Raw genomic sequence first — 27,367 nt, 5'->3', positions numbered from 1 at the left:
ACAGACACGTGTGGGAGGCAGTGGCCTCGTAATTGAGCCCAAAGTTTTATCCACAACCACACAATGTCAATTGTAAAGTGCACACACAAACAGGATGTGGATGTGCATGTGGCTGTGGCTGTTGCTGTAGCTGTAGCTGTGGACTGGGGATGTGGCTGCCAAGGATATGTAAGCCCCAAAGTCTTCTACTTGGCCATAACTCCAAATTGGCCATTCGATATGGTTACTTAAAGGGTAATTAAATTAACTGCCGCACAGCAGTGGCCCAGAGTACGAAAACACAGGCAGTAAATGCAGCAGTAACAGCAGCCGCCTCGCCAGGGTGTCATCCTTCCAAACAGGAGGCAAGGCACAGCAGACAAACAAAAGGAACACGCGGCAGGATAAAATATATCTAGATTTCTTTTCCATATATTGTACGTGGAATATGCATATTTCATTATGACTGGAAACATTAGGGGTTGCGCATAGAAGGGGTTCCGGTTTTGGGTTTCGGTTTTCGTTTTTGGTTTGGGTTTGGGTTTGGGTTCTCCTCGGGGTGTTTGCTTTATCGCGTGCCAAATCATCGTTATGATTGCAGGGCTCTCTCCTCAGACGACAGCGTTGCCTTTTTTTTATGGGATTGATGATCACATCATGATTAAAATATATTTACTGCTCATTTTTTATGCGCCAAGAGGGGGTCTAATGATTGTGTTGATTAATTATGAATCAATTACATTGTAAAAAGATAGCCCCAGATAGATACTCCTATCTGTTTCTCCGATGGGAAGGTGGCAAAAAGTGTAGCAAATCAAATTTGTTACGGTCTGAGGGTACCATTTACATGAGCATGAATTATGGTTTGAAAGGAATTTTGAATTATATGTGATATGATTTGATTAATGATTGCCAAGACCATGAAAAATGTCTTTGCTGTGCGATAATTTTTATAGAAAACAAATTATGGAACGAAAATAGATAGATCTGACATGATTAAATGACAATCTTCTGGTGTTTCAAGTTAATTAATTTTTTCTAAATGTATTAAAAATTTACCTAAAGGATATCTTAGTTGATTAAACCTTTTGGATATCCCCAATAAAAAGTGTTTTCGTTCTAAATCGTTCTAAAATGTGGATCGTAAGCTTAAAAAATTAATAAAGATTAAAAGGAACAAATTTTTGATTATTTTTAAAATTAATTTGTCATCTTTAAAAACAATAAAAACTCTTTCTTATTCAAAAGTTTGAAAAAAGAGGAAAATTAAAATTTAAAAATAAATTATATGTTTCTATGCCATATTAAAGGTAAAAACCTTCCTTCCTCACCCTACCTTTCTGTGCTTCATTAATTAATGAATATATTCCTAAACAATTGTTTAGTAAAAATATGAAAAATCAAAGTTGTACCCCCAAAAGTTGCAGTACCTTTACTCCCCATGGTAAGAAACCCAACAACAAGCAATAGCTTTCCTCCGAAAGCAAGAAGTTCCCTTGAAGTTCCTCTATCCCAACTGTTTGATTCGATTACACAGCGCTCTTCCAGTACAAAACTTTATTCAAATAAAAAACAAAAATTGGGAAGCAACTCCCAAGGTCCAAGGAGGACCCCAGTCCTGTGGCTCTCCCAAGAAACCTGACCAATTAAAAGTAAACAAAAATTTAATTATGCATCTCGCAAAAAGCTGCACGTAGAAGAGGCAGAACAGGAACAAGAAAAGAAAGCTGCAATTGAATTAGGGAGTGGAAGAAGCCGGAGATGGAGGTGGAGAAAGCTACAAAACATTTCACCAATGTGGCCAGACTTCTAAAAAGAAAATGGAAGTGGAGCAGAGAGCGGGCAGCGAGCAGCGGGGAGAAGATGGCGGACCATTCAAGTGCGGCGAATTGAATTTCTCATTCAACCAAAGCCAAAAAATGAAGGTGCCACAGAGACAGAGACGGAGAGCGAGTGAGACAGCCGGTAGATGAATGTGCGGGGGTGGTTTTGCCCAGCCCCCCACCACCCCCTCCACACCCCAAAAAATTATAGTCAAAAGGAAATTTGATTTTGCAAACTCATGGACACAGACACACACCCACACAGCTGCAGTGTTGTGCTCTTGTAATTGAATTGAGCGCCGAAAAGCGCGCTACGAAAAATGGCACAAGGAGCAGAAGCAGGACGAAAAGGAGCCGGAGAGCGCGGGGGGAACAGCAGAACCACAAAAGGCTGTAAAGAACAGAAGCACACACACACAGACACACACATAAAAAACCAACAATGGCCAGGGCTAATAAAATAAACGAAAAGCCTTTGTAAGCAAATTGAAAATATAAACAAACGAAAATTGATAAAGAACAGCAGAAAAAAGGCAAAACACAAAACGTAACCAACATAAAAAAAAAATGGAATAAAGGCATACAAAAAAAAATAACCAACAAAAAAAAATGAAAGAATAAACAACTGCAGAGAGAAAAGCTAGAAAAAGGCAAAAAATTGGTCAGAGCCACAGCACAAACACACCCACACACACACCCACACACACACACAACAAAAGCATAAACAAAAGCCTCGGACACACATACACTTATAGAGCGGAAAAAAGACAACACAAAATGGTCGAAAAAAACCAAACAACAAACAAAAGCCAATTCACAATTGAAAAATGCATAACAACAAAGTTCTCTTCTTCTATATGCGAGTATAACAATGAAAGGAGAACGAACACACACACAAGCACACACACACACACCCACCCACATAGAAACCAATTTATACGAAAATAAACAAAATGGCTGCTATAAAGGGGGGTGCCAGGAGGTGGGCGGTGGTGTGGATAGGGACTACAATAACAACAATTCGATTAAAACTTTTGCCCACTGAAATGAGCGCAAATTAAAGAAAAACAAGAATGGTTGTGCTAGAGGATGGGGAGTAACAGATAAGGATACCCTTTTGCAGATATAATCATATGGTACAGAAAATATATAGAAATAGGGGTATGATATCGAACAGATAGAGGAGAATGCTTAAGAAAAGTTTTGAATCATGAGAGGTTTTTAAACATTTTGTGATCAGATATTATTAAAATTATAGCAAACAACTTTAGTTTGTAAAATTGAATTTAAATATTTTTAAGCAAGTGTTTTCTTGATAAATTATTAATTGCATTATGGATACTTTTCGTTAATTTTCGCTGTTAATTTGGCTTGAAATATATTCAAAAACAACCATGTTTTCTTCGACTACCTCCGACTAGTGTTCACTTTAGAACCCCCTGATGTACTGCTCTAATCTTCAAAATTACGACTTGCATTCAGAGTAAATCAAAAATAAGATCCAAGGGAAAGTTTCAGGCGGATAGCTTTAAAATTTATGGAGCAGTTTTCATCTCCCAAATCCAAAAGTACATACATATAATAAAGCGAGAAAGCAGCGCAACAGAAATAACTGGGAGTTCGATATTAAAGTTTCATTTTGAAATTAAAGCCAGCAAAAAGCAGCAGTAGAAGCAGCAGCAGAAGCAACCGAAAGGCAGTCCCATAAAAAGTGTTTCAGAGTGTTGAAAGCACAACAACAATCGTTACTGGCTACACGGCCATACATATATCCTCTAGATGTGTGTATCCTTCGGAGTGTATATCCTTTCTCGGTCCGACTTTCCTGGCCGTTACGTTTGACGTAGCGACAACGATTAACGTTGCGGCTAAACGCAAAGGGAGGCGGCAGCGCAGCGCAGCGCACGCTCTGCCGCGACAGCGTGGCGTGTGTCTATGGCTGTGTGTGTGCGCGCATGCCATCCCACTCGCACAGCGGCTGTGACACGCCCCTCGCACGCTGGAAGGCAAGCGAGAGTGGGATGGCACCATCGCACACACCCCCCGTATAGCTAGCCCTCTCTAGCACGCACACATTTTCGAACTGGATTTTCGAAATGGTGAAATTTCCCCTCTTCTTCCAGAAGTTAACTTGTAGTTTGGGAACTTTACTGTTTTGTGTGGCTGTTGTTGTTGTTGCACTCACTTGATGAGGTCCGGTAGGCGTTCCGGCACTTTGGGGTGGGAGTCCTTCTTCAGATAGGTCGAGGAGAGCGCCTCCGTGCAGGCCAGCATTAGCTCGGTGGATAACTCGACCGGATGTTGTGGTGATTTTTCTTCGGGAAACTGCGGGCAAAAGGCGAAAGAAAATCGAAAGAAAAAAAAGATAAAAGAGAGATTCGAACAAATTAAAAATAAATTCGAGTACACAATTGTTGCATGCTTTTTTCGGTTGACCGAAAGGGGAGTCAAAGGCGAGGAAGAGGAGGAGCAGAAGAGCTCGGGCGGATATCAAGTGAAATCTCTCGTTTCGTGTTTAAATTAATTAACAATTTAAACAGCAACAAACAACATTCAAAAAGAAAGACGGAAAGACAGAGAGAGAGAGGGAGAGACATCCCACATCCATCAAAATGTTAATTGATGTTTCTACTTCGCGCTATCTCTCTCTCTCTCTCTGCATTTATCGCGACTCCTCCCTCCTCACTCACGCATTCTCCACCAACAGAACAGTTACTGTTAACTTTTTCATTCTGTTGCGCCTTCTTCTTGCTCTTCATCCTCTTATTCTTCATTACATGACAAGCGGCGCGCGCGCTGATCCATCAAACAAAAGGTGAGAGGCAGGAGGTGGGCACGGTGGAAGGAGGATTGTGATTGTTCAGAGAAGAGAAGGGGACGTGGAGTGCGGGAGAGAGGGGTAGGAGGAGGCCCAGAGGTGAGCGACAATAAACACGAGCCAAAAAGGAACTCCACAAAGTGCGATGCGCAGTAAAAATTTTGATACCCTCTATGCAGGCGGCATGCCGCCCGATTTTCCAGAGAAGTTTTCAAATGGATAAGATCGAAAAGTCCTATATGTACAATTTTGAAGAATTATTTGTGCTCTTAAAGGATATTTTAGCAATGCAAAGAAGGAAGCATATAGAATATAGAATGTTCTGGATAATCACAGAAGCCGAACCTAATTCTTCAGTCTAAGAAATACTTTTGCAGGGATCCCTAGTTGTTCTACAGAAAGCAAACACTGTGACTGGAAACCTATATCATATAAAGGTCCTGTGAAAATCGCATCACTATCTTTAAACAAATTTGATCGCAATCTGATGACTGCATCAGAAACATTCGTATTTTCAAGGGTATGTAATCTTCGAAACGCCAAATTCTACACTTCACTTCTTGTTATAGAATAAAATATACAACAAAAATTAATGAAAAAATATACGAAAAATAAGCAGAGGTGAAGAGCAACGTTTATTGGGTGGGAGAGTGGTTTTTTATGCCATTTAACGATTGATTTAACAGCAGCCGCAAAATATATAAACATTTTACACGCTGACAAATTGGCCAGGAAGGGAACACCAGAGAGAGCCAGAGATAGAGAGAGAGAAAGAGAGGGTACAAGGGCTGGGGGCGGAGGTCCACAGGGTACACAGACCTAGTGCTTAAAAATTGATAGGCCAAGCCGACAGCCCCAAGGCCCGTATCGTGCCGCACCGTCCCGGCGGCCAGTAAATAAAATTCAAATAAAAATGCCAAACAAACAAAAGGCAGCGCCAAATAAAAGCGTCAAAGAAATGGCAAATAAACAACACGATCCAAACGAGCCAGCGGACAGAAGAGCGGCAGAGAGCGGACAGGGGACGGGGGACGGGCAGCGGGAAACGGGGCAAAAACAAAAGTCGAAATAAAACATAAACTTTAAACAAATGGTAGGGGCATACGAGAGACAAGCAGGAAGGGAAGCGATGACTCGGGAATGCCCTAACTTTACTAAAATACATCCCAGGAACACAAACCAGGACGGACAAACCGCTCTTAAAATTCTAAAACCAATTTGCTAAATATAAGCAGGTTCTTAATTATACTTATTATTATTTCTTAATTATTATAAATATTATTATAAGGCCTTATTGCACTCCGGTCATATACAGATCTTTTAGGCCAGTAGGATTATGTGGAAGTTCTAAGTATTAACAATAGTTCCAATCAATCCAGCTACTATCCGTAAAGAGGGTTTATGGAGATAACTTGAAACACCATTCGAAAATATTCTACTCAGGGAGCATTATTAAAATGCTATTAAATCGAAAAAGATTAATATTATTGGTAGGAAACCGAAATGGTTACCATAGTACAATAGAGAAGTCGTAGAGTGGAGTACCTATAACCTACATTTACTTACACTCAAGGCCTTTAAGCATTACGTTTTTATAAAGATTCATTATTCCTACGAAATCTACAAAATCTAAAGCCTTAGGTGACGACAGCACAAAGTCAAATGTCAAATCCGAAAATAGTTCAAAATACATTGCTATAATTTTGTCTTATAACTAAATAAATTATTTTACATGCCACACATCTTGAACCTTTATAATACGCGAAAACCCATCACAAGCTGGCTGAAAATTCCTCGAGACCCTTTGCTATGCCGGGCTATGGCGTTTTCCATAGGTTAAAGACAGACAGACAGAGAGACATAAACGCGGCCAAGTGTTAAGTGGCTCCTGGGAAGGACTATAACGCGAGCCAAGTACGAGAATATATATATATACGATATGAATGGGGTATATGGGCGGACTCATGACGAGGCCTGGGGAATTGCCAGTTGCCAACTTCTTGCCTGTCTCCGACTCCTCCCTGCAACAGCGACTGTCTGGCGACACGTTTATTGGTGTGGAGCGGCACCAACTCTCGAAAAGTTTCTTTTGTATTGTGTGGGGGATTACCTGCAGGCTCTTGTTGATGGCATCGAGCAGAGCTGTTATGGAATTACCCAGCAGACCGTGACGGGCTATCTGGGGACACAAGGAGCAGGAAGTCCTATAGAGCTGCACCGCCAGATGGACGGATCTGAAAGGGAACAAAGGATTATTCTCTGCCAAAGGAAGTGTTTCGGAGGGACACTGACTTGATGGAGACCTCTGAGTTCGGCTTGAGGCCCTCGCTAATCACATGGTTGGTCAATATGCCCAGGGCATCCATGCAGAGGAAGGCCTGAAAATCGAATGTCTGTGCCTTGGGCAGAATGCGCAGCAGGTTGCCCAGGGCCCTGTCCATTCCCTGAGGTCCACCGCCCTTGACGATCATATTCAGAATCTTTGGCACTGCGCTGTCGCGCCTGACGAAGGCTGGTGTGGGTTCCATGTTCTCCAAATATTCAGCGGCACTGAAAGCACAAGAGACAGAGCTATTATCCGTTGAATCCCTTGGAAAAATGCGTTATAGAACTCACTTTTGACTCATTCTCTGCTTTAACTTTTTCATTTTCTTCTTGTAGCTGCGTGAATGACCTCCTGTTCCGCCCACATCGGAGCGAGTGGAGGACATATCCCCATCCTCGGTGTTGCTGGTATGGTTGAGTGCCTCATCCGTTTCCTCGTGGTCGCCACGCCCATCCTCTGGCTGCCGCGTGGGCATGGTTAGCTCCTGGGCCCTCTGGCGTATATGCTCAATGTTCTCCTCGTGACGGCGGGCCGACTCGACCTGTTTCTGTTGTATTTTCCTCTGCAACTCCTCTGTGGTCTGCTGCTGCTGGACCTGAAGCGCCAACAGACGCTCCTCCCGATCGCGGGCCTTCTCGCGAGCCAACGCCTGACGCTGGCGCTCTTTTTGCTCCTGCATTTTACCAATACGCTGCTCTTTCTCCAGTCGTGTTTCGTTCATCTTCTCCAGCTTCAGCAGGCGCTCTTTTTCCAGCGCCTGACGACGTCTTTCGACGGCCGCTTCTTTGGCCAGCTTCTCGTCCACCCGCTTCTGGCGTTCCTGTTCGAGCTCTTGGAGTCTGCCTTCGATTTCCTTGGAGGATTCGATCAAGTCCAGTCGCTTGTTCTGGGCTTCCATGTTCTTGATAAAGTTGATCTCCTTCAGCTTCTTGTCCTCGTCGTGCGCTTTGACGATGATTTGCTTGAGATAGTTCTCTCGATTCTCGGCTGCGCGCTGCAGGCGGTCCTGCATCTTCATGCGCTTGTCCTCTATCAGCTGCTTCTTGGCCGCCTTTACATCCTCGACGCGATCGAAGAGCTGCTGCAGCTTGGCCGCCTTTTCCTGCTGCAGGACAACCCGCTTCTGATGGGCTCGAGCCTGCTTGGCCTGGTACTTCTTGAGGGTCTCCTGCAGGGAGCGACGGCGTGAGGGCGACGACAGCTTCTGGTGCAGCTCCTGGGCACGGCCCGGATGACGGGCCACATAGGCCTGCAAGGTGGCCAGGGCCTCAGCGCGCTCGTTCCACGACATGTCTGAAAGCAAGGCCTGATAGCGCAGCTCCAGACTGGCGTTCTCATCATCGCTCATTGTCACAAACACTGCAGCGTCATCGGTGCCCATGAGATCCTCCTGTTCCAAATCCAACTGCACCTCGCAGTCCGTCTCATCTGTTTCTGTGTCCACATCGATCTCCGTTTGCTCCAGTTCCCGTATCTGGCGCTCTAGAGACTCCTGCTCTTCCACCAGGATGCGCTCGTCGCGCTCCTCTTCGTTGTCGTCCGTGTTCTGCTCATCGTTCTCATCGCAGGCACTCAGCGTGTTGGCCTCCGGCTTGAGGAAACCATTGGGCAGCTTACAGCGGGCAATGCTCTCGTACAGCTCCCCAATGGTCTTGGAAAACTCGCAGTTTGTCTGTATCTTGATGTCGATTTTGTGGTGTTCATCGTTGGAGACTGCAAAGGAAAAAGAGGCAACTTTTAATATACGCTAAAACTCTCTCCAAGACTCTGATCTGCTCACGTTCCACAACGGTATCCACGGACGTGCTGGAGCCATCGTCCTGGTCATGCTCCTTTTGCTGCTGCTTCCGCAGCGCATTCTTCTCGCTGCGCATGTACTCCTTGTGCAGCGATGTCATCTTGAGTCCCGTGAGATCCGACTTCTGTCTTTTGATGGTGGAGGTGCGTGCGGCCACATAGACGGTGGCCGTTGCCGGGAGGCTGCTGCGCGCGCCACATGAAGAGGCGGCCTTATCCAGGTGCTTCTCCGGCTTTTCTGGTTTCCTTGCGGGCGCTTTCAGAGGCGGAAAAGAGTTTACTTTCGCTTTGGCATTCTTGATTTCTGGTCGCGTGCCTCCTACTGCAGTCATACTCGTTTTGGCTGCTGCTCCCTTGCCCTTGGATGCCTCTGTGGTAGCAGTTGCTGTCTTTGCGGTTTGCGGAATGGGTTTTCTTGCCTTTGCCTTCTGCTGTTGCTGCTGCTGCTGTTGCTGCTTCTCCATGTCCTCCTTCTCGCGTTGCTGCTCGTTGAGAAGCGCCAGCGTGGGCAGGCTCGCATAGCCCGTGGGCTGATTGAATCGATTCGACCAGTGCATGCTGCTCCTTCGGCGATTCTTCACCGTCAGCCACCCATCGTTGGCATCGGCCTTCTGCTGCAGCTGCTTGGGCTCGGAATGTCTATCCTCCATCTTAAGAGTGCTACGCGAGCTACTGAGCTGCTCATTGCTGGCCTTGAGGGTCGACGTGGAGCTGCCTATGTCCTCGCGGCTGCTCACCTTCGAGCTCCCCGCATTCCAACGCTGGTTTGCGACCACTGTGATGGTCGATCGCTTGGGCAGGGCCTTGGAGAGCGGAGCACCCACATGTGCATTGACATTTGCCTTTCCATTCATATCCAGCATCGTGCGGGAACGGGCCGACAGCCTGGAGGCCACATTGTTGGGCGGACCATAGCATTCGGTTTTGCTAGAAGGTCGTGGCGGTGGCTGGACCACACTGCGTCCAGTTTTAGCTGCGATCGGAGCTGCTTTGACTCCCCGACGAAGGCCATTTACGCCGGGAGCGGGAGCGGGAGCAGCAGCAGGAGCAGGTGCTGCTTTTGTGGCACTGTTTATAGGTTTCACTGGCACCGCAGCAGCCTTGGCATTCAGTGTTCCAGCTGCCGGAGCACTCACCCCCTTCTTCACCGGGCGATTAAGCACACTAGAGTACTTCAGGGGACTGTTCTGGACCGTGTGTCCACCCGTGGCGGTGGCTGGCCCCGGGGGCTGGGGTTTCTTGAACAGCTCCGCCACTGGCTTCACCACTGTGCTGGGCGGTGTGGGCTCTTTGTTGGCCTGCTCGGCTAGGAGTGCATTCTCCATAAGCTCCAGCGAGGCCACTGTCATCTGCAGGGCTGTGGGTTCTACCACTTTTGGTGGGGCTTGTGACTGAGCCTCTTCTGTGCGCTGTGCTGGTGGCTGCACTGGTTCTGGTTCTGTTTTGGCAGCTTCTGCTGGAATGGCTTGTTCTTTTGCGGCAGCTCCTTCGATTTCAATGGCGGCTGCTTCTTCAATATCAGTGGCGGCTGCTGCTTCGATTTCAGTGGCTGCTCCTTCGATTTCAATGGCGGCTGCTTCTTCGATTTCAGCGGCGACTGCTTCTTCGATTTCAGTAGCGGCTATTCCTTCGATTTCAATGGCGGCTGCTTCTTCGATTTCAGCGGCGACTGCTTCTTCGATTTCAGCGGCGGCTGCTTCTTCGATTTCAGCTGCTTCTGCCTCCGCTTTGGCTGCCGCTTCACGTTCCGCTGCCTCACGCTGCTCTGCATCCAGGCGCATCTTTTCGCGCACATCGGCCAACGTGAGATGCGGGTCCTCCAGATCCGTCTGTGAGTATTGATTGTTCAGCTGCAGATATGTTTTGTCGCCGCTCAAATCCAAAGGTCCTTCGGCTGGCGCCTCCATGGGGTCCGACTGTGCCGATCCCTGGGTGGCGCGCTTGTTGCTGGCAAACAGCTCGCGGACATTCAGACGCATGGCACCTCGTGGCATTTGATCGTAGGCGCGCAGCAGTTTCTTAGGCGACACATGGCCATCGTAGCAGGGCGACGTCTTGCCCGACTGGCAGCCGCCAAACAAAGCCGGGCTCGATTTGCCCGAATTATTCGGACTGCATAGGCTCTTGGTGCGCACTCGCGGCAAGGGATTGCTTTTGCGCACCTCCCAGGCCAGACTTTGAGGGCGCTGCTGCAGCGGACGCGAGTCGTAGTCCCAGGAGACCTTGAACCACTCGCTGAGGGCCTTGAAATCCCGCACATAGTTCTCCAGCACCAGGATCGTCTCCTGGCAGCTGGATATATTCTCGTAACATTCGACGGTCTGGTAGATCTCGTTAACAGCCCGCTGCAGATTGCCGAAAAGCAATGCCCAGTAGCGGGCCTGCAGCTCAGATTTTTTGTCTCGTCCAGTGGAGGCGCTACGCACGCGTGGTCCCGAAACGGTGTGCTCTGTGGTCTTCATCCGTACCGATGGCGATGTGGGCGACTGGCAGCTCTTGGGGGTTCCAAGGGGCGACTTTGTTGGGGCCATCGGTGGCTTACGGTAGCCTGAAAGAGAGAACATTTAGTTTTCAAGAGTACAAATCGAAAAGATTCTACCTACAGTCACCGTTTATAATGACGCCTCCGCTTGTTGTGTCGCCGCCTACGCTGGCCAGGGAATTTGTAGATGTCTCGTCGCAAAACTGGTAGACTAGCAGATTCTTAGCCTCGCGCCCCTCGCGGCTCAATACCTCTCTCATTTCCATTGTGTTTTCGACGAGTTCTGTTGCCAAAAGCAGCGCAGCTGGCGCCTCGGCACGTCCCACACAGCGGACCTGCAGCTGTTCACGCAAATTTTCGTTTCGTCTACCCCAACAGGTTAGAGGCGCCTCTGCGCGGTGGCTGCCAGTGCTGTACGCCTGAAACACTGGCGTGCAGTGAGTTTTTAATTGATTATTCCTTACTTTTTGTTGCAGAATTTGTTGTCTTTCTGTTGTAGTTTTTGCTGTTCTCGCCGAGTGCTGCTGCAATATTTCGCAATGACAGCAGCAAGCAGCATCTTTGTTTCACAGGCGGCGGCCGACGAGGCTGGCGCTCATGCTATACGGCACGTTATTTGTCAATTTATCGAATTACACACTGTCCCCACGCACAACACAGTGTTTTCGACCTAGATTTACTGTGATGACTTTTAATTTTAAAATCTAAAACCAAGCTGAGCCCCACTTATCGATAAAATATACCGTCCGACCGTCCGAAATATACCGAAACATACCGACTCATTTAAAAAATATACCATAAATATACTGATGAATTGAAGTTCTATTGTACATATTCCTCGTTTTTTATCTTCGGTCAAATATTCCCAGCTAAATAGAACATTTAGCCATGCCCACATAATTTTATACGATTGATGAATAAATTTTCTACAAGATTGGATAGTTTTTAGTCCTTGCTTTGATTGTATTTGGCTAAAACAAGGCAATGACAAAGTAGTTCCACAAAAAAAAAACAGTCGCAATGTTATTGGTATTTGAAGACATGATGCGTGTATAGCCCTTTGTACACCCTATTTCGCTAATTTTATATGATGATCAAGCGAAATTTATTAAGACCTTTTCTCAAATTGATATGTTTTTGACTTATTCATGTGTATTATTAGTATCTTGTATATATTTATCTCGATCCTGTTACCTACTGAGCCTTGTAAGACAAACGTATTCACAATTCTATAACATTCATTTCCCCCAGGGTATGTGTGCATGGAATTAGCAACATTTGTGCATGGAAGCGGACTCATTGTTGCAATAGCGAAACTGCGGCGAATCGGGTATTGCCTATATTTCAAGCTATATAGATTTGCCCACTTAGCTTTATCCCATAGATAAATGCATTTTCTACAAGATTGCTTCTTTTAATTACCTTAATGTATTTTATTTTGACTAAAATACGGTTTTCAAGTAAATGTTGCCGCAACTTTTGTGTATGGAATGCGCAACATTTGTGTATGGAATGAGACTCATTGTTGCTAAAGCGAACTGGGGCGAACTGCGGCGAACTGCGGCGAATTCAAATTTTCTCATATTCTTTGTTCCGTTGAATAATACTATCTATATGGAATATTTAGTCATGCCCACTCAATTTTATACGATTGATTAATAAATTCTATACATGATTGGCCTATTCGAAATACTTGCATTTATTGGATTTCTATATAACATTGAAAATTAAATTAATAAACGACAAAAAAACCATTTAGCACTAAAAAACACCACATCGGAGCGCGGCGAAAACCAGTTTCTACAGTATATACGGTCTCACTTGAAAAATATACCGAGTGGTGCGCGCCAAATCTAACTTTTTTGAATGTGAGCGACAAGGATTTAAATGTTGTCAACCGGGCCCTTATCTATGCCCACATAATTTTGTACGATTGATGAATCAATTTTCTACTTAACTGGCCAGTTTTTAGTCCTTGCTTTTATTGTATTTTGACTAAACAAGGTTTAAGCAAAATAGTTCAACAAAAAAACAGTTGCAATGTCGCTGGAATTTGAAGACATAACGCTTGTATAGGCCTTTGTACACCCTTTTTCCTCAATTCTATAACATCCATTTCCCCCAGGGTATGTTAGCAACATGTTTGTGTATGGAATGGGACTCATTGTTGCTAAAGCGAAACTGCGGCGAAATCAAATTCGATTAAAAAAACGACCAATTCCTCATATTCTTTGTTCCGTTGAATAATACTATCTATATGGAATATTTATCCATGCCCACTCAATTTTGTACGATTGATGAATCAATTCTATACATGATTGGCCTATTCGAAATACTTGCATTTATTGGATTTCTATATAACATTGAAAATTAAATTAATAAACGACAAAAAAACCATTTAGCACTAAAAAACACCACATGGGAGCGCGGCGAAAACCAGTTTCTACAGTATATACGGTCTCACTTGAAAAATATACCGAGTGGTGCGCGCCAAATCGAACTTTTTTGAATGTGAGCGACAAGGATTTAAATGTCAACCGGGCCATTACCGATTCAACAAATACGATTCCCTCAATTTTGTTCTTCCGTCGAATATTCCCAGCTAAATAGAATATTTATCTATGCCCACATAATTTTATACTATTGTCGAATCAATTTTCTACTTGACTGGTTTGTTTTAAATACTAGCTTTTGTTGCAATTTTCGTAAAAAAAGGTTTTAGCGAAGGTCAAATAAATAAAACGTAAAAGAAAAATCGTTCCAATTGCTCAATTTCTATATTCCGTTGAATAATGCTGTGGAAAAATTACAAACATTTTCTTAGTTCTATAACATCCATTTCCCCCAGGGTATGCAAAATGTTGCTCAATCCGCGCAATGTTGAGGGACACTGCTTCCCCGATTCAAGTTCTGTTTTCGATACTATCGACAGGACACGAGGGGTGCGCGCGAAATATAAATTTTTTGAATGGGAACGATGTGCTTAAATTTGCCGATACATTTGAGCGCTTTTTCCGTTAATTAACAGTCTTTTGCGCCCTAGAATTCGTGATGAGTGATTTTAAAAGGGTTTGCGGAATGTTATTCCCTCCAAAAAAGTTCTAGGAAAATGGAAATCACAGTATGCATTGTATCTCTAATTTTAATTCAGAAAGACAACAGCTCCGCTCCGCTCCAAAGTATTGTAAGTAAATTTACAAATTTCATTGAAAATCCACGCTACTCCTTCATGATGCAGCAGGACGAAAGCATGGACGTCTACTCCCACTCCAATGAAGATGTCTGCACTACGAGTGAAGATGATTCGTGGCGCAACAGTTGGAAGAAGCAGAGGAATTCGAGCTGCGATTCAGGATTCGGCACAGACACAGAGGACTGGAGGAAGGAGCTCACTGGCTGTGTACCTGGATGGCCGACTACGTGGCAGAGAGTACCTGAAAGTTCCATGGCGCAGGAGCGCCACCAGATGAAGAAAGTCTGGCCCGCTCATGTGATAGAAGCGGAGCTGCTGGCCCAAAGCATGCTTTACCCCAGGAAGCCCCAAAGTCCCGTCTCGTCCTATAGCGCGTTTGATGCTATTCCTTTCCAGTGGGTGGAGATTACTGGCTTTCCATGGGATGCCACCGAGCAGATCCTCAAGGCGTTCCACTCCGTAGGAACCATCTTGAAGAAACGTCCAATTCGGCACGGCATCCAGCTGCAGTACGCCTTTACAGTGGAGGCCTGTCGAGCTCTGGATTTCAATTTCGTTACCATCTGCAGCTACAAAGTGCGGGTGAACCGCTTGCTCGACGATCCAGAGGAGCGGGGTAGGCATCGGGGTATGCCGCTGTATTCCTATTGCTGGCAGAATCCGCAGTATCCGAAGTTCTGCTTCAGTGAGCGGCTACGCTGCTATCAACAGCAGATCAACAGGAACTGCAGACCGTACAAGGACACCTATCAGGGGAGCCGATTGTGGGGCTGCGTCGCTTACTGCTTCACGATTTTGATTTGCTTTCTCTTTTACTGCCTGGGGTACTTGTGGCGCTCCTTCGATAACTACATGTCGCGGAAGGCTGTCCGAAACGACGCCCACCCCGGCGCCGGCTACCACTGTGAGCTCGTGAACAACAGCGTCCAATACATAAAATGATCTAGGCCATTGCCTTATTGCATTGCACTATTATATTTTTTTAAATCTGCAAAATATTATTTTATTATTTGCTTCCGAAAAAGGTAATTTGTGTGTTATGTGTCTCTTAATTATGAATATAGCGAGGTCTCTGTATCCATCTGATCACCCCCGCAAGAGCTTTTCGGCCCACTATTACCTGTACACCCAACAGCTGGCGAGGGAGACGGCTGCTGGCTGCAACAACCTTCGGGCCACCTCTACTTTTGACCCATTCGTACCGTGGAGGCTGCTGCTGAACTGCGCAGTCAGCGCTCAGACCCACTCGGATGGAGCGTTTCCATTCTCCCAATTAATAGAATGGTTTTCTCTTCCAAGTGAACATACATTTTGCTTTATATTTAGTTGTTACAGTATTAGCATTAGTTGACTGCATTTGCACTCACTGTTTTGAGTACTTGTATTCACGTTGTCTGTTTTATATTTTAGCATACGTTATATTTGCGACTTTGAATGAGTACAATACTCGAGTTAGCCAACACTCATCTCGGTTTCGAATTCAACTGTTCACCGAAAACCCAATTGGAGAATCGCCAATCAGAAAACTCACTTGAGCTACACAATTTCGATTCATGGACTCTAAATAACAGGCTCGCAGCAAAAGCAGAGCGGCGCTCTTTGAGATTTCGTTTTCGTTTCGTTGCGTTCCGTTTCGCCTGAGTGTGAATTTCATTTCATCGTGCATGTGTGTGTGTGTTTGTTTTTGGTTTTGTATGAGTCGGCGCTCTCTTTGCTCATTTGTTTCGTTGTTGCTATTGCTGGTGGTGGTGGCGCTGCCGGTGTGTGTGTGAGGGAGAGGGAAAAGTTTGTTTCGAAAGAGCTTTGCCTCCACACTCTTTGCACTGAAGGAAATTTGATATTACTTGGCAATCTAAAAAAAAAAAAACAATCAAATAAATACTTGATGTAGCGAAAGGTATATTTACATGTAATTTACATAGACATTATTATTGCGTTGGGTATGAGGGTAGGTGAGCAATTTCGAACAGTGCATTACCAATGAGCATGCATATCATATTTTTGAGCTATTAAATTGCGACCTGTAGATACACACTACATACATATGTATGAGCTTTTGAGCTTCTTACTGATATCCCTCATTTCCAGCCTATTCATAGAGTGGGTTTGTTTGCTTTGAGTGGAGCACCATTTAGACAATTGAGTGAGGTGGTGAGTGGTGGCAATCCACAGACTCCACTTGACCCCGTTCGAGTGCATTTTTTGTTACCTTCGTTGAGTTCAGGCGACAGGATAGCAGCAACTCAGACAGAGCCAAGCGGAACTGCCAAAAATTCAACTCGTCATGACCTCTCTCTGGCATTAGCTCTACCTCTCTCTCTATCTGCATCTCTCTCACATACAATGGGCTTCTCTGAGTGAGTGCGAGATGGCAAGACCTTATGGGGTTCAGTGAGTGAGACGCCTGGAAGCATGAAAAAATCCTTGAACATATTGATGAACCAGGAGTGCAGTAGTCAGAGCTGCATCATGAGTTTCAAATAACTGGAATAACTGCTGCCAAGTCAAAGTCAATGGCACATTATCCGCAATGGGAGCAGGGGAACCACTGCAGAGCAGAGCAGAGCAGAGGAACGGAACGGAACGGATGGGCCATGGACCGACCATTAGAAGAGGCGGATGAGGGAGGCACCGCAGCGGAGGAAGTGGCTCGAGTTGAGTCTGGCCTCTGCTTAGACATTCCTTGCAGCTCCCTCAAGGCCGCACAGTAGGCCTTGCAATTGAGCTTACTCAAATGTTGGTATATGTATGTGGCTTTAGTTTTTTTGATGTTCCCGTTAAAAGTGTAAGATCTTAGATTATTTTAAAGTTTGCGTTGAAGGTACTTTCCCTTCTTTCCAAAAATGATTGGTTTCTTTGACCTGCGAACGCTCTTTGCTCCGCTGGAATATGGCGTGAGAATAGCCTCGAGTCTGGTGTCGGCCGTTGGAAACTTTCTGCAGTGCATGTGGCTGCCACCTTTGAGGCACACATAGTTCATGTCTGTGGCATCCATCTGCTCTTCTTCAATCAAATCTCCAGCAAACATTTTTGAAAAACTAAATTTTAAAATTCATGTTGCTAAATTTGACGGAGCTTAGGATTAGATCACACAATTCCAAATAAACATGTGATCGTACAACTCACAGAATAACGTATGTAAGTCTCAACTATGGTGGAAGCAATATACATATTCTCTTTCTCTCGAGAAGCCAGAAAATTAGAGTTAATTATAGTAGAAGAATCCCTAAAATTATTTCTAGTTCATTCAATATAGATTTTGATTTACGCTCAATCTACCATCTCGTACCATCTCTATACATATTTGATCAATTTTTCCTTATGCCATCCACGGTGCCCGTGAAGAAACCTTACTAAGGAGAGGCCAAGTGTTGGCCAGGTTGCAGATGAAGCCAGACCTGGCCAAAGGAATGCGAAGCCAACAGACGGACGACCGAATGAAGAAGATGTTAACCCACAGGCGGCGGATGTGTCCAAGAAGCAGGGACCACGACCAGGACCCGGACCAGTCGTCCCCCCGAGGGTAGGGGTCTGGGGCTGGGACTGAGACTGAGACTGAAGCCCAGAAGAAGCGTAAAGAGCAGCAAACAACAGCAGCATAAGCAAAACGACCAACAACTAAGAGATGAAGGAACGGAAGAGTACCAACGACAACGACCCTGGGAGCAAATTCAATGCAATAATAAAAAAAAACTTGCAGAAAATATAACTTGGACGCGCCGATTTATAAATACTCTTGCAGTGTGATGAATAATACTAGTCTGGCTTTCTTTCTGTAAATACAATTATTTACTAAAAAAGTCTGGTGGAAATCGGTGTAAATAATAAGCTGAGTGTGAAACGATTGTATGTAATTAGCTGTGTGACTACTTGGTGTATGTAATAAGCAGAGTGAGCATAGGTTGTATGTAATTAGCTGTGTATGTGCATAGCTTCTTACGAAATTAGCTGGGGACGAGCATGTGATATGTAAATAGGTGCGTACTTATTCGTTTGTCCCTATATTTTGTACGGTATGTGATGCGCAGGAGGAAAAGTTCAGCAAACAGAAATTGAGACATGGCTATAAATATAAATGATGCAGGCAGACGACTTATAGCATCTTCTTTTAATGCCGATTTGTTCATAGATGCATTGCAATAATTTGAATATATACTCTGAAAGTGTATCAGAAATGTGTCTGTGTTGTGGACAACTTGTGGTATGTGTTTATGCTCATCTCATCTCTTCTCTGCTGTGTGCTCTGTGTCTGTCTGTCCTCGGCCTGTCCTCTCTTCATCCTCCTCCTCCTCCGCTGCTTCTTTCGTCGACTGTGTGGGAAAATTCAGGCCGTGGGAATTACATGTGAAATTTCGATGGTGTGTCTGAACAGGCGAGCAGGAACGAATGCCAGCAACGGGAGCAGAGAACATGCAGAAAAAGAACGACACCACAGCAGACATACACCCTGACCACTCTGTCCCATTCCATCCCGTGTCATTCCCCAGCGGACAGAATTCTAAGCAGCGGGAGAGACAGACAGACCGCCAGACGGACAGAGAGGGAGAGCGAGAATTCTGGGAGAGAGAAAAAGAGTGCATTGAAGGGCTCCATAGTGGATGGAGCTGATTATGCTCTCTCTCTCTCTCTCTCTCTGTCTCGGTCCCTTATGTTGATGGCGGCCTCCACGCGGTGTTTGTGCAACATTTTGCGGCAACCGCAGCCAGCGCGCACAGATTTTAACGGAACAATTTTGAATAGGCGAACAGGCCAAAGAGCAGTACGATCCTGGTGCAGCATGTTGCATGAGATGTCTCGGGTGGCAGCACACACACTACTCGAAATTGATTATCCGCCGAGTCTCAGAATGGAGTGGAGAGAGCCAAGAGCCAAGAGCCACGAGGAGTTTGCCATTTCAGAGTTTTTTTCAGCTAACAAAGGGCCCGCCCTGACAAAGCACAGCCAAAAAGTAGCAGCCAGGGCCCGCCTGCGGCCATCATTAGGGTAGAAGGTTTCGTTTCGATTAGAAATTGCAGCAGGAACGCAGCAAGCTGCAGCAGGTAGCCCTCCGTTCTCCTCCGTTTAGCCATTGTCTGTCGTTCCCCATTCCTTGTGCCCATTCCCATTCCCATTCCCAACTGCACTTGGCCCAATCCAATCCGTAAAGGGAACACACAGCAGAAACAGCAGAATGAAAAAAAGAACAAAAGAGAATCAGGCAACACGAAGATGAGGAGCACCGAAGTCGGGTATACTCTTAAGGAAGTTGTTGCATTGTGGATATACATACCTATGTACAAAGGGTACTAGCAGAAATCCCATGTGTATGTAATTAGCTGTGTGTCATCAGAGCTGTATATGAACAAAACATTCTACCAGGTTTCGCTCTATGGCGGGTGCATGGATGTATGTAAAAGACTCTTCTAAAAAGAAGAGTATAACGAGCCAGATTATGTTGGGGCCCTTTCTGCTGAAACAGAAGAACCAGCGGCAACAAGAATTTCTTTATTTATAGCCAACCCAGACATGGGGAGTAAAGGGAATGGGGTTCATCGGGAATGGCAGAACCCGAAAGAAGATGGCAAAGCTTCACATGTATGAATCATGAGTTTTTCTTTGATACCCCTTAAAGTATGGGAGAGAATAAATTCCAAAAACTAAGCAACATTTTCTGAAAATCATACTAACAAGCGACAGATCACATTACAAACATGAAAGTGAACACTATAGGAGAACAGGATACACAAATGCAGGACGAGAGGACTTTAGATTTGGAGGACGAGGAGCAGGCAGCTGAGAGATGTGCAGGCGGAGTGGAGTATCCTTTGGACGGTGGAGTTGAAATGGAATCCGTGTACAATATAAAATTTCCATTGCCAGAACAAACGGATCCAGAGCTATGCCGCGATGAGTTTCTCAAGAACGTACTGGAGCAGTACAAGACGAAGGTGGAGAAGAAAACGCGATCGCAAAGATCGCGAGAGTTGACATTCATCGGGCTTGATGGACCCGAGAAGACACTCGAGGCATTGGCCATCAAAGAGATGATTCGACGCTCCAGAATGTCATCAAGGGGCACAACAGTCGTGAGCATCATTCAGCGGCGTACCACGAGGCTTTACGAGATAACGCTGGAGTGTCAGAAGGCCTCCGTCGACTTTATGTTGCCACGCCTGCGCAAGCAGCTGGGACTCTTCAGTAATCCCTGGCCCGGGGAGATAAACAACATGCCAAATAAGCTGTTTCATTGGTCGGTGGACCACTTCATGCAGCGTTTGCACATCAATCAATTGTATCTGGATGTCATCCAGCGGGAGCGAACCAAAAGCGACTTGGATTGCGTCAAGTTTCGCACGGATCTGCACGAGATAATATCGCTGTTGCAAGAGGTCCGAGACGACTTCATCGAGGGACGAGACATATGCGAATATTCCATGAAATTGATACAGTAAGCGCACCATTCAATTAGCCATGTTTTGTAGTCATTTGTGGTATTTTCCTTCGCTTAGTGCTGCCAAATACACTACGAACCCAAAATGGGTTCATAATTTCAACATGGCCCGCCAATTGCAGGAGGAGCTGAAGTACAACTCCTTTACCAATCGAGGCTCGAAAAACTACAGAAGGAGCACCGATAACCGACAGTCGGGCATGAAGATTGACTTCGAGCACCAACAGGGTAAGTCGCAGTAGATCATCGTATCAGCAGTGTTCTCATTCAACTTGTATCTGCTTAGCTGTTGGACCCATTGATCTGCGGTATCGCATCAATTGGATGCACAGCTGCAGTGATCAGGTACTGATGCGACTGCAGGCCAGAGAGGAGCTCCTGCAGACCGAATTGACCGACATCAGAACCCATATGAAACAGGACACAATGGTGCACAATAATTCAGAGTTCGTGTACGCATACCTGATTGATTCCTTTAAGAATAAGATCAAGGACTGGGAGGAGAAGCTGGAGACTGATATGGAGAAGGCCGAACTGATGTGCAATCAAACCAGCAACATGTTGCAAAAGGTCAAGGATGATCTCGTTTTCTACAGGGATCAGCAGGAAATGTTCAAGCGACGAATAATCGAGGTCAGGGCTCAAATCGAGCAGGAGGAAAGGGATCGCATAGAGGAGGCGGTATGTTGTCTACAACTAACTTTAGTCGATCCATAACTATGGTAATTTCTGTCTTCATGTAGGAAATACGGGCAACCGCCTTGTCTCTGAAATTGTTGAATAAGCAAAACAAACGTCGCGGCAAGGACAAGAAAAAGAAATTCTAAAGTTCTCTCGAGTGAAAACAGTTTCGTCATTCAATCAATCAATTTATTTATGTTGGCAACCCAAACAAAATAATCAACAAATAATAACAGAAAATTCATGAACTTAACCCTCAACAAAAGTCGACCTCAAAGAAGGGGTTCTTGTGGGGGGTACCATACCAAACTTACTTCAAACATTTACCATATTCATTATTGCATATTCCGCCGAGGAGACAAATGAAATTACAGGCAAAACGATTTGCGTGTTTCGGCATTGAAATTGCAGTTCTACAGAATCGAATTATGTGCAATTTAGTCACCCTAGTAACCCCCGCTCTAACCCCCACATTGGGGTCTCGATGTATAGTTATTTTATGCACCTGGCAACCGTGAAACCGTGAAAGTTGCCGCATAACTTTGCTGTTGTACGAGTAGTTGTTGCCAGGTTGAGCATACTGTTTACGCTTAGAAAATAGAGAATAGAAATTTTTCACCGCCCAACACAACGCAGCCAGCAGTCGGATTAAGTTTTCCCTACATAATGCCAACAAATCCGCGCCCCACTACTAATGGCAATACCACCGAGGATTGGCAAGTGTTTGAGCTCCTATGCGGAAACGGAAACGTATCTGTCCCGGGACAGATGTCTACGATGTCGCCACCTGCACACAGAACATTACCTTCTTACCAGGTGAGCTTTTTTTTTTGTTCCAGCCTGTCGCTATGGGCTATGGTTTGTCTAAAATTAGTCCCTGGAAAATCGTGTGCCAAATTGCCGTATAACTGCAGAGATTTATGTGCTTTACTTTAATGCGAATTCGCAATTGAATGACAATTTTACCCGCGACTGTTGTTTTCTGTGTGAAATTTATGCGGTTGTTAGGCGAAATCGTTGTGTTCTTTCGGGGTAACTAATGATAACATTTGGGGGGGTGGGATTTGCATAAAACCGGGTTGATCTGACGGGTTACAGTGGTTAAGGATTCATTGGGGTATATAATATATAATGAGAAAGATATCACGAGAATTTCTCCTGAGAATCTATAAAAAAAACCTCTTTGAAGCATGTTTTATGGATATTCGATATCCAAACGTATAATAGACGATCCTCCTTATATTCTTCGTTGTACTGGCCATTATACAAATTTCTGGAATATATTAAACACTTTGAATTCTCTGAAGAATAAACAACCCTCTACCACAGATATCCCCTCACAATCAAGAAACTTTATATGAAAGTTTCCTCTGTAATTCCCTTGCCTCCACAATAGCCAATCTTATCGGACATTAAACACATTTTCAGTTCCCATTTGTCTCCACCCCGCCCTCTGAAAGTGCAGACAATTGGCCAAAAGTTGCACACCTCATTTTCCGTTTCCGGCCAAAAGCGAAAATTTCAACACTGTGCAGCGTTTTAGCCTCAAACCCCAAAGCCATCCGCGGCTCCATGGCGTGTGCGTGAGTCCGTTCTGTGCATTGCATTTGACTCCGCCACTTGGCGCCATGAATACCATGTGAATGACCCAAATAACAGCAAACAAACTGCAAAGTTTTTCTCCAATGTGTAAACGTGGCTACCAGGAGTGGAGCCCCGCTGCTGCCACTGCCATTGAGCTCGTTTTCACTTACGACCCGTGCCTATGCCCATGCCCATGCCCATGCCCATGCCACATCCACTTCCATCCGCGACTATGGAGCATAAATTTAAGTATTGTGTGATGTTATGTTGAGGTAAATTCCTCGGTGCCATGCCAGGGACATGCCTGCTGCCTGCCCATCAGTTGTTAGGCAGAAGGTTGTTAGGCTCCCACTAAAACACAAAGGCTTGCCCAGGACAAAGTTTAGTTGGTCCGCGACTCTGGGAACGTATGGTTCGCACTGGATTGAAAGAGGAATATATAGCAGAACAGATATATTGAAGAATGCCCAGTGACAATCACTTGCATCACCACCATTTGGGATTGAGTGGGGGCCTGTCGCCGCATCATCATCATTTGGTAGGGTTTCATGGTTGGAAGGATAGCATGAAAGGGAACCTTATCGATTGATATCTTTCCCCAGTTGGATACATCATGCGGCAGTGCGGGAATTACAGTCACAGAGCATCATCATGGCTTGGATATGACCACCACCCTGCGGAGCGAGCTGGCAGCCCTTTCTTACAAGAAAGAGCGGCTTGCAGGAGAGGTAAAGAACACAAAGGATCGGAAGAACTGACAAATTAAAGTATATTCTCAATACAGCTTGCTGAAACCCGCAGTGCCTTGTGCTCCAAGGAGGTGGATATCGAGAACCTTCGTTCACAGGCTGCTCGACAGACAGCCCTCATTGGATCCCTCCAGAGTCGTCTGCAGAATGCCGAATCCAGAGAGCAGGCGGTCCAGGCGCGTTGTGATTCCACCATAAACACAGTGCAAAGGGAGAAACGCAGCTCGGATGAGCGCAACAAGGAGCTGATCTGCAAGATCCAGCACCTGGAGACGCATGTGGCCAACGAGGAGTCGCAGAAGGAGCAGGCCAAGGCCCAGCTCCACGATCTGCTGCGTCGCCTGAGCATCAGCCTGGGGATGGATGTGTGCGAGAGCAATCAGAATGCCCATGCCACACCCGAGTGTGTCGTCTCCCGGGCCGAGGAGGTGATGGTCGAGCTGCAGCGGGCCAAGGCGAAGATCAGCTCCACCTGTGACACGCTCAGCTCCTGCGAGAATGAGCTGCTGAATCTCAAATCCCTGGCCAACATCGAGAAGCAGCGACTGTCCGCCCAGCTGGATGGGGCTGGGAATCACAATCACGAGCTGGAGGGCCGCTGCCGGCAGTACGAAAGGGATCTGCAGATCCAGAGGGATCGCTTAACGGAGTCGGAGATCAATGGGGAGAAGCTCAAGGAGGAGCTGCGTGGCTTCGAGTCGCGCTGCCATCGTTTGCAGAACAATCTGGACAGGATTCAGGGAGATCGCCTGCAGTTCTTGCGGGGCTTGAGCAATCTGCTGAATGTCCCCGAACCCTGCGAGACTTTGATCAAGGAGAAGCTGAGGGAGACTCTAAGCGAGAACCAGGCCATGCATGCGGTGCGTTTGGATACTCTAATCCCTGACAAATCCCTGACCAATCCTGACCAATCTTTCTCCAACAGCAAATGCATTCGCTTAGGGATCAGCTGACCAGCGAACACGAGAAGCTCAAGGAGACCCAGCAGTCCACAGAGTGTCGCCTCCGTTCGGGCGAGGCCCAGAAATGTGAGCTGTCCGAGCGGCTCGAAAAGTGTCATGCAGAGATTCATACACTCCGGAAGGACCACATGGGCCTGTCGGAGTTCCTGCAGCGCCTGGCCAGCGCCATGAACTGGAGCGAGTGCTCGGCACCTCCTGCCTTGGGGGCAGACACCAATCTGATGGCCGACAACCTCCTGGAGAGAGCGGAGCGCCTGACAGCGCATTGTGAGCACGAGGTATCCCACCATCATGGACATCATCATGGACATTCGCCCGACAAGGGCTGCTGCGGCGGAGACCCACATCATGGACATGGCCATGGAAAGCTGAGGCGGGAGCGATCCTGCCATGATATTCCTCTCAAGGAGAGCAGCAGTGTCTACAATCTGCAGCGTCGTGTGCGCGTCCTTCGGGAGCAGGTGCAGCGCCGGGATCTCCATCTGGAGCTGCTGCGCCGCAAGCTGGCCATCATCGAGGATGGGGCCAGGGGCAAGTGCATGCTGCAGGGCGAGCGCGATGATGCCGTGTGCCGGGCCAAGAAGGCGGCCAAGCAAGTGGACAAATTGAGTGCCCAATTGGGTGATGCCCGATCCCAGATAGCCGAGGTCAAGGCCCAGCTGGCGGAGGCAGTGGAGTACAAGATCACATCGCTGGAGCGGGCGCGAAAGATCGATGAGCTGTCGACACAGCTCTGCGATTTGGAGGACGAGAAGACGAGGCTGCTCTCCCAGCTGAATGCCATGAAGGAGCGGATGAAGGCCGCCTGCGAGTCCAACCAGAATCGCAGATGTCGCGATGAGGCTCTGATCAATGTGAGTGGAAAGAGATTAACTCTATTCGAAGAGCCCTATATCCTTTTACTCTTCCCTTTCCAGTCCATGCGTGACGATGTCAATCGCTTGAGTTCCCAGCTCTCCGATGCCAATCAGCGGCTCTCGCATCTGCAATCCTTCCGCACATCCGTGGCACGCACTCTCCACCTCAGGGATCTGCCCGAGACAGATCTGCTGCATCGTCTGCAGGCCCTGTGCTCCGCCCACCAGGAGTTCACGCTGCTCTCGAAGCGCTATGAGACTGCTTCCCCTGTGGGCGAACATCCTTGTCCGCGCTACGATGATCCTGTGCCGCCCTCCAACCACTGTCGACCGCCTCGGGACCTCAGCTCTCCGCCGCCCTACCACCACAAGACCACACTCCATCCACATCCCCATGCTAGCGGGGAGCATCATCATAGTTCGAGTAGTCATGTCCACAATCATCATGGATCCCATGGATCTCATGGACATCGAAGACAGCGCAGCAAGAGCCGCGACAAACGTCTTCACGATGAGTGCTTCGACACGGATGTGCATCGGAGGCATCATGGCTGCAAGGATGAGCTGCTGGCCACGGGATCCGGCGGCAGCTGCGATGATGATTTCGACTTTAAGAGCAAATACTGCTAGGAATCCAACCATTCAACCCACTCAACCGATTATACAGACGAGTTATTCAATGCATTTAATGAGCCCTTGGAGAGGGGGCTATCTTTTCTTTAATAAATGGAAGATTTTCTTGAAGCGGTGAGGATTTGAGGTGTAATTTGGAAAGAGGAAGTACCTTGGAGATACACATCCTCTGTAAAATTCTCATCTTAGGAATTTTACTGAAATATTTATTAAAAGCTCTTCGAAGAATTTAGTACCATTGGAAGCTGCTTAAGAAGAATTTTCTTCAGGATGTTTATGTGCAAACAAACATTGCACAATCCATTCTATCGGTATTTACATACTACAATCATAGTCGACTTTTCTTCTAGAGTTTCGGAGCCTCGAACAGATATAATTTAAATTATATTCAATAAAGATATCTCCTACCTCGGTATTGATGTGCACCCCCAATATAAGAAATCAACGAAGGAATTACAATCCATCCGCCCGAAAGTGAAAGAAAAATCAGTACATCTCAACAAATTCCTTCAAAATTCTGTTCGTAATATTCCTTGGTGTGTTACTAAGTGTAATGGTTTTATATGTTTTATACTTTTATGGATGGAAGTCATATGGATAGTGATGACAAGGATCCAAAGCATTCTTGGAAGGTCTCTTAAAGTAATTATACATCAAACGTTTCTTAAAAAAGTTTTGATTTGGCGAAATTTGAAAACTTTAACGTTAATTTTATATTAGCGGCTCAGTGGAGCTACGGGAAGTCTGGAAAGCTACCGCAAGCTAGCAAAAGCTGGCAGCTATGACACAAAAGTTACCAAAAATGCCCGCGAACTGATAGAGGGCGCTACCAACGAAACGGAAATTTGAAATTGGCGCCACTGGTGAATGCAGGTTTTGTGAAATCTCCACAGAAAATAGGTTTTTGCGCCTGACCACATAATAATTTGAAGAGATCTATAAAGATAGAAGCCCCCTTGAGCATTCCTGTTCTTTTCAAAGTCCCAAGAAATTTATGGAAGACACTTTTGATAGCAAGTATGTAAATGGATTGGATGCAACTTTGTTGCAACC

At 46.0% G+C, this 27,367-nt stretch overlaps 3 protein-coding genes across 5 annotated transcripts in view; 2 read left to right on the top strand and 1 right to left on the bottom strand.

Moving 5' to 3' along the window:
- Positions 1 to 11,885, bottom strand: part of LOC6588799 (S phase cyclin A-associated protein in the endoplasmic reticulum) — a 32,659-nt gene extending 20,774 nt beyond the window's left edge. Inside the window, exons 1-7 of one of the 2 annotated variants that reach the window (XM_026988365.1) lie at positions 11,347 to 11,885; positions 10,426 to 11,291; positions 8,727 to 10,353; positions 7,237 to 8,659; positions 6,913 to 7,170; positions 6,731 to 6,854; positions 3,988 to 4,127 (exon numbers count right to left, since the gene is read on the bottom strand). In XM_026988365.1, coding sequence (XP_026844166.1) covers positions 3,988 to 4,127; positions 6,731 to 6,854; positions 6,913 to 7,170; positions 7,237 to 8,659; positions 8,727 to 10,353; positions 10,426 to 11,291; positions 11,347 to 11,491 — 4,583 coding nt within the window. In that variant the 5' untranslated portion in view covers positions 11,492 to 11,885. Of the gene's footprint in view, positions 1 to 3,987; positions 4,128 to 6,730; positions 6,855 to 6,912; positions 7,171 to 7,236; positions 8,660 to 8,726; positions 11,292 to 11,346 lie in introns of both variants that reach the window. The other variant, XM_026988364.1, reaches the window with a different exon arrangement.
- Positions 11,886 to 20,110: 8,225 nt separating this feature from the next.
- LOC6588890 lies at positions 20,111 to 21,782 on the top strand. Its single transcript, XM_002014642.2, has 4 exons — positions 20,111 to 20,845; positions 20,907 to 21,076; positions 21,135 to 21,529; positions 21,592 to 21,782. Exons 1-4 carry the CDS (start codon positions 20,145 to 20,147, stop codon positions 21,673 to 21,675), a joined length of 1,350 nt encoding a protein of 449 aa, XP_002014678.2. The 5' UTR covers positions 20,111 to 20,144; the 3' UTR covers positions 21,676 to 21,782.
- A 413-nt stretch (positions 21,783 to 22,195) lies between these two features.
- Positions 22,196 to 26,344, top strand: LOC6588891 (coiled-coil domain-containing protein 170). 2 transcript variants are annotated; one of them, XM_026988989.1, is made up of 5 exons: positions 22,196 to 22,345; positions 23,716 to 23,841; positions 23,898 to 24,722; positions 24,788 to 25,678; positions 25,742 to 26,344. In XM_026988989.1, exons 1-5 carry the CDS (start codon positions 22,196 to 22,198, stop codon positions 26,309 to 26,311), a joined length of 2,562 nt encoding a protein of 853 aa, XP_026844790.1. In that variant the 3' UTR covers positions 26,312 to 26,344. The 2 variants fall into 2 exon arrangements, with proteins under 2 accessions (XP_026844790.1, XP_002014679.2); XM_002014643.2 differs by lacking the exon at positions 22,196 to 22,345 and adding an exon at positions 23,577 to 23,651.
- Positions 26,345 to 27,367: the final 1,023 nt, after the last annotated feature.

Source organism: Drosophila persimilis, unplaced genomic scaffold (assembly GCF_003286085.1).
Source record: "Drosophila persimilis strain 14011-0111.01,24,50 unplaced genomic scaffold, DperRS2 tig00000191-arrow-pilon, whole genome shotgun sequence".
Taxonomy (NCBI): Eukaryota; Metazoa; Arthropoda; class Insecta; order Diptera; family Drosophilidae; genus Drosophila; species Drosophila persimilis.
This window is presented reverse-complemented; position numbering and strand designations above follow the sequence as displayed.

Coding starts and splice junctions, on each gene's coding strand:
- LOC6588890 (XM_002014642.2), top strand. CDS start 20,145: ATGCAGGACGAGAGGACTTTAGATTTGGAGGACGAGGAGCAGGCAGCT. Junction 20,846..20,906: donor TATTCCATGAAATTGATACA/GTAAGCGCACCA, acceptor TCCTTCGCTTAG/TGCTGCCAAATACACTACGA. Junction 21,077..21,134: donor TGACTTCGAGCACCAACAGG/GTAAGTCGCAGT, acceptor GTATCTGCTTAG/CTGTTGGACCCATTGATCTG.
- LOC6588891 (XM_026988989.1), top strand. CDS start 22,196: ATGCCAACAAATCCGCGCCCCACTACTAATGGCAATACCACCGAGGAT. Junction 22,346..23,715: donor GAACATTACCTTCTTACCAG/GTGAGCTTTTTT, acceptor ATCTTTCCCCAG/TTGGATACATCATGCGGCAG. Junction 25,679..25,741: donor GCGATGAGGCTCTGATCAAT/GTGAGTGGAAAG, acceptor TTCCCTTTCCAG/TCCATGCGTGACGATGTCAA.